The sequence below is a fragment of the Triticum urartu genome, chromosome 1A, assembly GCF_056163025.1.
Source record: "Triticum urartu cultivar PI428250 chromosome 1A, HENAU_Tu73, whole genome shotgun sequence".
NCBI lineage: Eukaryota > Viridiplantae > Streptophyta > Magnoliopsida > Poales > Poaceae > Triticum > Triticum urartu.
Genome location: NC_141873.1, coordinates 262151086 through 262163120, shown reverse-complemented (window position 1 = coordinate 262163120; position 12035 = coordinate 262151086). Strand labels below are relative to the sequence as shown.

At 38.3% G+C, this 12035-nt stretch overlaps 2 protein-coding genes across 18 annotated transcripts; both read left to right on the top strand.

Annotated features, from left to right (window-relative positions):
• Positions 1–4682: 4682 nt before the first annotated feature.
• Positions 4683–6444, top strand: LOC125532417 (uncharacterized). Its single transcript, XM_087518280.1, has one exon. It carries the CDS (start codon positions 4683–4685, stop codon positions 6012–6014), a length of 1332 nt encoding a protein of 443 aa, XP_087374406.1. The 3' UTR covers positions 6015–6444.
• Positions 6159–11811, top strand: LOC125508439 (uncharacterized). Of its 17 annotated transcripts, none has more exons than XR_015600979.1 (14): positions 6159–6456; positions 6655–7168; positions 7244–7687; positions 7828–7991; positions 8073–8317; positions 8436–8654; positions 8739–8831; positions 8925–9026; positions 9113–9511; positions 9594–9692; positions 9766–9837; positions 10096–10176; positions 10998–11412; positions 11510–11811. XR_015600979.1 is itself a non-coding variant. In XM_087518277.1 (12 exons), exons 7-12 carry the CDS (start codon positions 9687–9689, stop codon positions 11515–11517), a joined length of 459 nt encoding a protein of 152 aa, XP_087374403.1. In that variant the 5' UTR covers positions 7466–7991; positions 8073–8317; positions 8436–8654; positions 8739–8831; positions 8925–9026; positions 9113–9511; positions 9594–9686; the 3' UTR covers positions 11518–11811. The 17 variants fall into 17 exon arrangements, 3 of the variants coding, with proteins under 3 accessions (XP_087374403.1, XP_087374401.1, XP_087374402.1); XR_015600974.1 differs by having other exon boundaries at positions 6159–7168; positions 8073–8131; positions 8229–8317; XR_015600933.1 differs by having other exon boundaries at positions 6159–7168; positions 10998–11281; positions 11367–11412.
• Positions 11812–12035: the final 224 nt, after the last annotated feature.

The following is a 12035-nucleotide window of genomic DNA, read 5'->3' as shown; positions in this document are numbered from 1 at the left end:
GTTTAAGTAGAGGACGTTGTTCAAAGAAAATCTTATCTATTTTATTTCTTTCATGCATATGTAAATCATTTTCATGGTCTAGCAAGTATTGTTCTAAAGGATCAGTAGGTGGTACAGCAATAGAAGCAAGACCAATTATTTCATCCTCACTAGGCAATTCTTTTTCATGAAGCTTTCTACTAAACTTGGAAAAATTAAACTCATGAGACTCATCACCAAAACTAACACCGACAGTTTGTTTCTCACAGTCTATTTTAGCATTAACGGTGTTCAAGAAGGGTCTACCAAAGATAATTGGACAAAAGTCATCTTGTGGGGAACCAAGAACAAGAAAATCAGTAGGGTATTTTATTTTCCCACAGAAGACTCCAACATCTCTAACAAACCCAATTGGTGATATAGTGTCTCTATTAGCAAGTTTAATAGTAACATCTATGTCTTCTATCTCTGCGGGTGCTATGTCATTCATAGTTTCTTGATATAAGGAATAAGGAATAGCACTCACACTAGCACCTATGTCACATAAACCATGATAACATTGATCTCCTATTTTAACTGAGACAACGGGCATGCCAACAACAGGTCTATGTTTATCCTTTTTATCAGGTTTGGCAACTCTAGCAGCTTCTTCGCAGAAGTAAATAACATGCTCATCTACATTTTCTTCCAAAAGATCCTTAACCATAGCAATACTAGGTTCTACTTTAATTTGTTCATCAGGTTTACGTGTTCTAATATAACTTTTGTTGACCACAGTTGAAACTTTAGCATGTTCTTTTATCCTAACAGGGAAAGGTGGTTTTTCAATAAAAGCAGTAGGAACAATTGGATCAACATTGTAAAGTATAGTTTCTTCTTTAACTGGTACCGGTTCTTTTAGTCTCTTCTTTAATAGGTGGGTGATATTTAAACCACTTCTCTTTAGGGAGATCAACATGAGTAGCAAATGATTCACAAAAGCAGGCTACTATCTCAGAGTCAAGTCCATATTTAGTGCTAAACTTTTGAAAAGCATCAGTATTCATAAAAGATTTAACACACCCATACTTAAGTTTAATACCTGACTCTTTACCTTCGCCGAGTTCCCAATCTTCAGAGTTGTGTTTAATTCTTTCTAAAATATCCCATCGGAATTCAATAGCCTTCTTCATGAAGGAACCAGTACAAGAAGTATCAAACATGGATTGATCATCACGAGAAAGCCGAGCATAAAAATTCTGGATAATAATTTCTCTTGAGAGCTCATGGTTGGGGCATGAATATAACATTGACTTAAGCCTCCCCAAGCTAGAGCAATACTTTCTCCTTCACAAAGCCAAAAACTATATATATAATTTCGATCACGATGAACTAGATGCATAGGATAATTTTTTTGATGGAACTCCAATTCCATGATCCAATATCATCGCATAGCCTATACCATGTCAATGCTTTTCCCTTCAAAGATAAAGGGAAAACCTTCTTCATAACTTCATCTCCGGGTAAACCTGCAAGCTTGAACAATCCACAAATTTGTTCTACATATATCAAGTGCATATCAGGATATTCGGTTCCATCTCCTGCATAAGGATTAGCTAGCCGTTGTTCTATCATACCCGAAGGAATTTCATATTCAATATTTTCAGTAGGTGCAGTAGGTTGAGGGGTAGCTAATTGTGGTTCCGGTCGAGGTGAAGATACCCCGAACAAACCCCTCAAAGGATTGTTTTCCATAGTAACAAGTGACAGTAAATTGCAGCATACTATATAAATGTTTCCTTACAAAATTCCACTTGCCAAAGGCGCTTCACTCCTCGGCAACGGCGCCAAAAAATAGCCTTGATGACCCACAAGTATATGGAATTAATTGTAGCTCTTTTCGATAAGTAAGAGTGTCAAACCCAATGAGGAGCAGAAGGAAATGACAAGTGGTTTTTAGTAAGGTAATGTTTGCAAGTGCTAAAATTGTAAGTAACACAGTAGCACTACAACAAAACATGTCAGTAGACACGTTTTTTTCTAAGACGCTTTTATATTCATCTCTATACTGAAAGCATCTAGTATGTAGGCACGCTTTTTGAGACGATATAAGTACCGTCGCAAATCTTAATTTTAGGGTATATATCATTTATTATTTTTTACATGTGTAAATAGGTACATACGATTTTTGAGACGTTTTAGGATATACATGAAAGAGTTTAACAAATAAATAATAAAACCAAAGTATTTTTTGCAGAAAAAGGAAATTACGGGGCCCATCTATGCAGTAAAACGAGCCCACGTACCGAACTCAGCGCGCGCCCTCCTTCACCTTATCCGCCGCTATGTCCTGAGCCGCCCATCTATGCCGCCGCCGCCGACGGGCTGGCTCCTCCTCCATGGCTCCACCCATGCGCCCCCTCCCAATCTCCATAGCCTCCAACGACCAACTCCATCTCCTGCCTCCTGCAACTAGTCCTGCCAGTGCGCCGCGTCCGCCGCCGGTGAATGCCCTTTGCAAGGACTGCCCCTAGCCCCTCTGCTCCGGTGCTCCTCGGTCGTCCCCGGCCCTTTGCCTGGTCGCTAGGGACGTGCTACTCCACGCCTGCTCCTACCGGGGGCCGCCGCCTGCCGCGTCGGCTCTGGCGCTTTGTTCCGGCCAATCCCGGGCTGCTCGCCTGCTTGGCCGGACTCTGCCGCCCAGGACTTGCTGTCAACAAACAGCAAGCAGGCTGGGACAGGGGTATTTTCTGAGAAAGCTCTCTCTTCTGTTCTTCCTATCAGTGTATGATGAAAATGAAATTAAATTTGAACTGAAAAATTGTGTATCAGCGAATATGCAGGGGACTGTGTATATGTATAACGTATTGTTGATTTGGAAGGGAATGCATATTAATATCAATTTCATTTCATTTTGTAGAAAAAGAAGAGGAAGATATATTTCATTGCAAGTTTCAACACCCAGTGTTTCAGTTGGACTGAATCAACTCCAGAAATTGGAACAACCATAGATTGGACCACCGCCTTTGGCTTCAAACAACCCGCCTTCAATCTCAACTCGAGAAAGTACCTCTTTTGTATCCCATACTCTTTTTTTGAAGTTTTTGGCATGTTTTTATCTATTTTGTTGTATCATTAAGAATTGAGTTTAAATTCTAGAGAGACATACCGTTTGTCCAAAAGTATCAAGCATTGGATGTAAAGTGGACAACCTATTCGGTACTGAAACAATATATGTAGCATGTATGAAGCTGAATCATGCTTATAACACTGAAGAGCACAGTAACTTCCATAATGCAAGTAAGTAGCTGCAATCTTCCAGGATTTTTTATAAATAAATCAGCAACATGCCACTCACCTAAGTTGTCTTTTCAGCGTATCCTACCATGCGCCAATGAGGCAAGTGGTAGTGTATCCTAAAAATACCCTTTTCCTGAAGGTGTAAACACATGCAGCAACTGATTGTGTGCATTAGAATGCACTGTTTGATAATTACTCTCTTAGGCCTTGCTTGCTAACTTTGTAAAAATATGCGACCGGCTACCCTTCAACAATTGCAAGTCACTTGGGGACTGTTTGGTTTCAAGCCAAATGTTGCCAGACCTATGGTTAGGCACACATAATTTCTGAGGTGAGTGAGTGTTCAGTTGGCTCACACGGTTGTGGCTTGCGACTTTACTAGTCACATGATTAAGGAGTATATTTTGGCCACACTTTTGTGGCAAGCCACACTCTGTCCCGAGGGGTAACAATTACTACTTTTGGCTTAGTTGTGGCAAAGTAAGCTTTTAACCAAACTAGGGCGTTAAATTGGTCTAAAGTTTCAATCTAGTATTGTAGATCATCACATATGTTCTCTGTTTCTTGTTCAATGATGTCTTATCTGACTCATTAATCAGTCCAACTTAATATCCCTTTTCCTATTATCCTTAGACCAAATAGATATGACGTGTATGCAGTGCAGCCCACTAATTATTTAGATTGCATTGCAAACGCCCTTTTACACATGCTTTTCATTTTTCATTCAGGTGGCTGCACATATCCTCTAGGTTTCTGTAATTGGGAAGGAGTGTATTTCCAGTATGGTGATAACTGTATATATAATAATACTGACTGTGATCATTGGCCTTTTTTTACCTTCTGTTGTACCTTGATTTTTGTATATGGTGCTTACCTGAGATGCACAAGATCATCAAAGCAGGGAAATTAACATAGTTGTTTTTTTAAAGCACCCTATTATATGGTTTTTATGCTCAGTTTGGATACTTAGATAGTCCAACAATCGTAGTAGTTTTGCATAAGGAAAGAAGTCCCTACAGCGATTAGAAAGAGTAAATATTTCTAGATAATTGAAGGCCCTGCATATATAATACCAATCATGTGCCCTGTTTTATATTTTTGTTTGTTCATGTGCTGTGTGTTTCCTTTCGATGTAGCCAGAGTTGGGATTAGGGGGAGAAAGATGGCAGCATATGTGCAATTGTATTGAACTGAGTGGCGTCTTTGCATACTAGTTAAACCTACAATGGCACATTTCTTTTGATGTTTTTCAATTCAAGGTTGATGAAATATTTTAGGATCCAATCATTGAATTAAAATATCTATGTATTCCATGATTTTCTTGCAAAAAGATTTAAATCAGCTTTCATCTCTTAAATAACACATGTGAAGTTATACACTGACATATGTTTTTTTGTTTCATTACTTCGGCATATCAAAGGGCGATGGATCGAGGTTGGATGAGTCAGCCAAGAGCTAGTGCTGCTTACAAAGATGGTGTCGAGCAATTTCTGTCTTTTGCATTCCATGATGTTCCGGCTGGTGATAGAATTCTCTGTCCTTGTGTAAATTGCCGAAATAAAGGTATGCAGAGTTATGATGGAGTGAAAACTCACTTGAGATGTGATGGTATTCTTCAAGGTTACACTAAGTGGGTTTGCCATGGAGAGGATTACAGTGAACCATCATTTGCATTTGCTCATGTATCAGATAACAGTGGCAATTTTTCTATTCCTGGCATCCCAAGGAATGTTGTTGGAGAAGGCAAACATGGAAGGATGGATGACATGCCAGGACTCTTAAGTGATGTCTTTGCTATGGCTAACAGTTGTGAATCTTTATCAAGCACATCTGATGGTGAATTATATGGCGTTGAATTTGAGAATATGGTACCTAATTCAGTTGAGGATGAGAATGCAGATGCTCAAACAAGGAAGAAACCTAATACGTATGCAAGCTTCTTGGGGGATGCAAACACAAAGTTATACCCTGGATGTAAAGCATTTTCTAAGTTGTCATTTCTCATCACCTTGTATCACATGAAATGCTTACATGGATGGTCACAAGAATCATTTACAACGCTACTTGGTGTTTTGTCTGATGCACTTCCACAGGCACAACTACCAAAGAAGTACTATGAGGTACAAAAAATCATCCGTGACTTAGGCCTTGACTACGAGAAAATTCATGCATGCCCCAATGATTGCATGCTTTTCCGAGGTGAACGAGCTGATCAAGAGTCTTGCCATGTGTGTGGCAGCTCGCGTTGGGTTACAAATGAGAAGAAAGACTCCCAAGCTGAATCTGTATCTAAGCAGAAGAAGAAACTAGCCAAGGTGTTGCGTTACTTTCCTTTGATACCGAGGATTCAAAGGCTCTTTGCAACAAGAAAAACATCAGATGACATGTGTTGGCACGATGAGGGTCGTACTAAAGATGGAAAGATACGGCATCCAGCTAATGGCGAGTGTTGGAAAGATCTTGATGCTAGATACCCCAGTTTTGTTGTTGATCCTCGTAATCCGCGCCTTGGCATTTTGAGTGATGGATTTAACCCTTTTCGGAGTATGAGTTCAAAACATAGTACTTGGCCAGTGATGCTTATCCCGTACAACCTACCGCCTTGGATTTGCATGAAAGAAACATCTCTAATTTTATCGATGATCATTCCTGGACCAGCTTCCCCTGGGAATGACATTGATATATATTTGCAGCCACTGATTGATGAGCTCTTACAGTTATGGGATGGTGTAGACACATTTGACGCTTCCTCGTAGGAGATATTTCCACTCAAGGCTGCACAGTTATGGACTTTAAATGATTTTCCAGCATTAGCTTACCTGTATGGTTGGAGCACAAGTGGTAAATATGGGTGTCCATCATGTGGTCCTTCTACAAGATCATTTCACCTGGATAAGAGTATGAAACTTTGTTATATGGGTCATCGTCGTTGGTTACCACAGGGTCATGTATTTCGAAACCGAAGAAGGCAGGAATTTGATGGCACTAAAGAGACAGAATTGGCACCGACAACTATGAGTGGTAGTTCAGCTTTGAAAATGTTGCAAGGCAGAGTGTTTGTGTTAGGCAAAAAAGGCAATGTAGCAAAGAAAGCAAAGGGTGGAAAGAAGGTCAAAAACAGTGAAAAAGAAAATGAAAAGAATCAAGAACCGAAGCATAAAAGGAAGGAAGGCAACAAGAAGTCAATTAAGAACCAAGGTAAGCCTGAGAAGAAGCCTGAGGATTGGTTCAAAAAATCAATATTTTTCAACTTGCCATATTGGGAACTTAACAAGTTAAGGCACAATCTCGATGTAATGCACATAGAAAAGAATGTGTTTGATAATTTAATTGGAACATTGTTGGATATTGATTCTAAAACAAAGGATGGCCTTAATGCATGGCTTGATTTGGCAGAAATTGGTGAAAATGGAATTCGACATAATCTTCATCCTGCTATAGATGATAATGGAAAAGTAGTATTGCCTGATGCACCATTGACTATGTCTCCAAAAAAGCAAGAAATACTTTGTTCAGTGATGCACAATATTAGGACCTCCGATGGATATGCATCAAATTTTTCTAGGCATGTCAACATGAAAGATTGTACAATCTCAGGTCTCAAAAGTCATGATTGTCATGTTATTCTGGAAGATATTCTTCCTCTAGCACTTCGATCCTGTTACCCACACAAAGAGGTCATGGAAATAGTTATCGGGCTGTCTAATTTCTTCAAGAAACTATGCTCGAAAGTGTTATATGTCTCTGAGCTTGACGAACTTCAAGAGAGTATTGTGATGACACTTTGCAATATGGAGAGAATTTTTCTTCCATCATTCTTTACTATCATGGTGCATCTAATGGTGCACTTGGTTGAAGAAGTTACACTTGGTGGTCCAGTGCACTATCGGTGGATGTACCCCCTAGAGAGGTATGGCACTTTAACTTTGATTTTATTTAATCTTCAATAGTTTTGAGAAGTAACATCTTGCTTAATTAAATTTAGATCATTTGTTCGGCTGAAAGCACTTGTGCGCAATAGAGCATTTCCTGAAGGTTCAATTGCTGAAGGGTATCTTGCCCAAGAATGCTTGACCTTTTGTTCAAGATTTCTAGAAGGAACTACACGTTTTACAAGACCATCAAGAAACCCTGATCCTTCAGACAAGATAACCGCTGCAGATTCTGTCATGACCTCAAGAGACATCAATGTACTGGGTAGCCGCCTTCCTAATTGCATCTTCCATCTCGCTGGTACAGGAAGTAACATAGTGCACTGATTTAGCTGTGCTAACTCGGTCATCGGGGCTTTGTAATGTTTTACTAAGGCTTGACCCTTTGTTTATTTCTAATCTTGCTTGTAAAGATTGTATACTGACCTCATGTTTTGCAAACTGAAAATCTGAAGCATCTCGTTGTAGATTGTGTCATGAGCTCAAGAGACATCAAGGTGATGTGTAGCCATTTGCCTAATTGAATGTTCCAGCTCTCTGTAACAGTGTACGAGTTAGCTACGCTAGCTGTAGACCTGTACATGCCATGCCGCACTGAACTTTTGGTTGAGGTCTGTAGTTTTTGTTAATTTGGCAGATTAACGATGGCGAGGATACCAAGACGACTTTAGGACTTGAACCTTACAATGCATGATGCAAAACATGTGCAGCTTGCTGAAGAAAATCTGCAAGGTCCTCCAAAGATTGATAATATAGTACCAGGAAGGTCTCATGAATCCACTAGCCAAATCAAGATAATTTGTAAGTTTCCATGACTAATCTTCTTCGAATGAGGTTTTTATTATACTGGTTTCTGACATGTTGGGATATTCATGCTTGCAGGGCCAAATGGAGAGACGCGGCAGATTGTAGGGGAATTTCGGCTGAAGAATTTATCCCAGGTACATGGTGGAAAGATAATTGTGGAGACTAACGAAAAAGGTGTTCCGAATGAAAGGTCTGGTTCCATTCTTAGTAGCTATCTTAGCGACGTTGCAGAGAACTCCACATTTGCACCACTGAACATTCCAAGACGGGACAATGAATTATTTGTCCAGAGAAAGAACAACATGATCAAGGATGTAGAGGTACATCATCACATATATCTTTTTTTGATGTATCATCACATACATCTTTTTTTGATGTATCATCACATACATCTTTATTGTCATTTCACATGAAACAATTAAATTTACTTTGTTGAAGGAGAAATTTGTCTATCCATCTGAGACAAAGCAGCTTACACGAGACTGGGTCCTAATGACTGTTTGCAAAAGATGGAGAGCCTACAAATCTCGCTTGAAGAAAAAATATTTCAAACGGAAAGAGAGATCTCTCCAGGAAATTATTAGTGATGTTCCAATAGGTGTTAATAAGCATCAACGGGAGATTCTAGTTGGAATGTGGTGCCAGGATTCACACATGGTTATTATCTCATCCTCTCATGCTCAAACTGAACTCCAAAATTAGTTTGCTAACATTACGTGTCTGCATCTAATTTGTTTGCAGAAGTTATGCGAGAAAAACTCAGAGTGTGCAAAGCAACAGAAGAATCCACACACAACCGGGAGAAAAAGCCATGTCAGGCTACAAAAAGAGATGGTGACAACGATACTTTTCATAGTCTTTGTTACATGACAAATCAATTATCTTCAAAAATAACTATTGGAGGACCTAACATACTTTGCTGGATAGGAAATCAAAAGGAAAGCACCGGTCCACAAGATTGACCTATGAGATGAAGCTCATAAGAAAAAAGATGGCAATTACACAAGCGACAATGTGAAGACAATAATGGTACATTCTACTTATTTTGTCTACAGTCCAACATACAATCTATTCCATAGTATAGTAATGAATTAATAATTATTCCTATTCAATAGGATGCAGCTAATGAGGAGTTAAAAAAAAGGAAAATCGATCATAATGGTAGCCTTTCCATTGACGATTATACTGAAGCCTTTAAAGGTGCACTTGATAAAAGGGCAAAACTTTGAGGTTACTATGATGAAAAGTATTGGAGCGGAGTAAATGTTTCTCAGGGAATAACTTTTGTTGGGAAATCTGACCAAGAAAATCTTCAGTTTGAAGTACGCATGGTGAAAGATAATGTAGAAGATGTCAAAGATGATGTAGAGGATGTCAAAGGTGATGTAAAGGAAGTCAAAGGTGATGTAGGGGATGTCAGAGGTCAGATGGCTATGATTGCTGCATTCCTTGCCAAAAAGTTTCCTGGAGAGATTTGCAGAAATGAAGTGGATTCTCCTACAGAAAATCATCAAGTTAGCATATCAAAAGCAGTTATATTTGTGCAAAGATGAAATTAATGAACACTGATATGCTATTACAATAATTTTATTGCAGGTCACTCCACATGACAGAGATAACAATCTCCAATCTGAATCTTATAATGTTCTTGAACAATCAAATAATGATGTGTAGGAGCCACAAACTACCATGCATGTAATGTAATGGGCTTTTTATGTACTATTTAATGCATATCCATTCTAATGTCTTAGAACTATTCCTTTAATAGGAGTTGCAGCAAACCAAATCAAAAGAGGGTTGTGGCAATGTGCATTTACCACATGAACATGTGATCACTAAGGTGTGTTAACTAACTTGTACTCAATTATCAATTATCTCCTGCCAGTAATTTTGGGATTGGTTGAACCCTTTTAGTAGTTAAATGTTGGAAAGCTATCTTATCATCAAGTTAAAACTTTGTGAAATATTAACCTTTTGGTTTGCAACTGTAACCTGTTTGGGTTCGTATATACCTTCCTAGTAATCTTAACCTACGTGCAAGGACTTATCTAGATTTTTATCAATGATGACGATGACATCTTTTCCTATTAAATTGCAGAATGTCCATGTTGAAAATAATCTTGCAGTGCGGCAAGGTGGCCCTGAACCAAGTTTACGACTTCACCAAGTCACTAACCAGGTAAACATATGCTACATATCTAAATGACAATGATTGTACAAGAGGTTGTCTAATTTTGTATGTAAGTGCAAGGTAAATGACATTATTATGAAACACCAATCCCATTTTGACAAGGTCGTTTCAAAAAATGTCGTGACACCGCTAGCAGATCATAAGTCAGATTCAACCAAGTATTAAAAAATTGTATTGCATACAACAGCAACATGATTTGGCCTGATGGGACCAAAAGTTAGTCACACACATATCATTGCTGCTCCAAGAGATCTCGTATTCAAAGAAACTAATTAATCAATTTTGAATTGATACATGAGTACTAATAAAACACCAAACTTGCATACATGGTCTTTTTGGTGGAAACCTTGCATAGATGTTGAGGAACACCCTGGCCCTTGAATATTAGGTCAATTCTGTTTTTAGTGTATAAATTTACATGACTTGAACTTCATTTGTTTGCTTGCTGCATTCTTGCAAAGTTTTCACAATAAATAATTTTGTAATAAGACTTTAATCTAATTTGAAAGCAAAGTGCGCAACCGAAAGTGCGTGTGGAATAAGGCTCCTTACTAAATTCATGTAATGGAACTCTTCAAAACTATCATTCTTGATTATAGTTGACCACGTGTCTCCCTTCACGCGTAATCCTATTTAATTGCAAAATGATCATGCTCAAAATAGCCATGCAACCAAGCCACATGGTCATCACCAAGTCACAAAGCAGGTACATATAGGCTAGATATCCAGATGACAATGATTATATAATGGATAGTTGGTCTAATTATTTGTGAAATTGTTCTTATTTGTGTAAAATGAAATCTTCTCAGGTTCATCAATAGCAAATGTTCCATTTCTTGAAAAATAGGATAAAGTTGAAGTCATGTTGTATTCGACGAACTTGAGAAACAAAGACAAACTTGTGGCCAAAGGAACTTTAGAGAGTAAAGAGAAAACATATGTGGTTGGAGGAAACATGCTTGGAGTGCAATACGTTGCGGTTCGTGTTCGCCGCTGTACATATCTAGGAGATGAGAAACTAGTTAGACCATATGAAAAATTCCAAACTGTAAGGGATGCTATGGGTTCTGTTATTGCTTGGCCTCGCTCACATGTAAGTATGTTCCCATTCAAGCAATGTGTATGCTCCAATCTGCACATGTGTGATATGTTATTTATCAGGAATCTTCCTTTTTTAGGTAAAAATAGTTCAGCCAACCCCTCCAGCACAATCACAGAGCATTGGTATGATACATTTCTTACAATTTCATCAAAGAATCTCTTATCTTGCACTTCTCTATAAACATGTGTTCATGTAAATGTTGTTCTTTCTCCCTTTCAGGGCGGTGAGGATTTGAAAAGTGAGTGCATTAAAGGAGCTAGGAGTGGCTGGGGAGCACTTGAAAAGGGAGTGCACTAGAGGAGTCGGGAGTAGTTGATGAATCAGTCTTTAAATGAACAAATATTCTAGATTATGTATAGAATTTAGCTTCATAGACAAAAATAGTTCCAGTCTGTAGGATCTTTTCTTATTTATTTGCATCATCGCATGTTTCATATGAATGTTACATATTATTCAGCTGTGAACTCAAGTACTTTCAGTGGAGACATTGTTCCTGCTAATTAATGCATTGGATGTTGTTACTGAGGTTGTCTTCGTATGACAATATTATTTGACCAATCTGCATGTGCAACCATGACATTAAGAATAATTGTATTTGAAACGATGAAACAAATTCGAAATTAATCAAATAATATTTTTTGTGGGTAATCAAATAATATTTGAAGTAAAATATTCCATTTGTATAAATATTCTTATGTATACTTAGAGACGACTATAAGAGGCGAATGAAACATGTCTATGAGTA

Bases quoted from the DNA above. Each gene is read 5' to 3' on its own strand.
- LOC125532417 (XM_087518280.1), top strand. From the start codon at position 4,683: ATGGATCGAGGTTGGATGAGTCAGCCAAGAGCTAGTGCTGCTTACAAA.
- LOC125508439 (XM_087518275.1), top strand. The intron at 9,838-10,095 runs GTGTGTTAACTA...ATTAAATTGCAG, and splicing joins ATGAACATGTGATCACTAAG to AATGTCCATGTTGAAAATAA. The intron at 10,177-11,035 runs GTAAACATATGC...CTTGAAAAATAG, and splicing joins TTCACCAAGTCACTAACCAG to GATAAAGTTGAAGTCATGTT.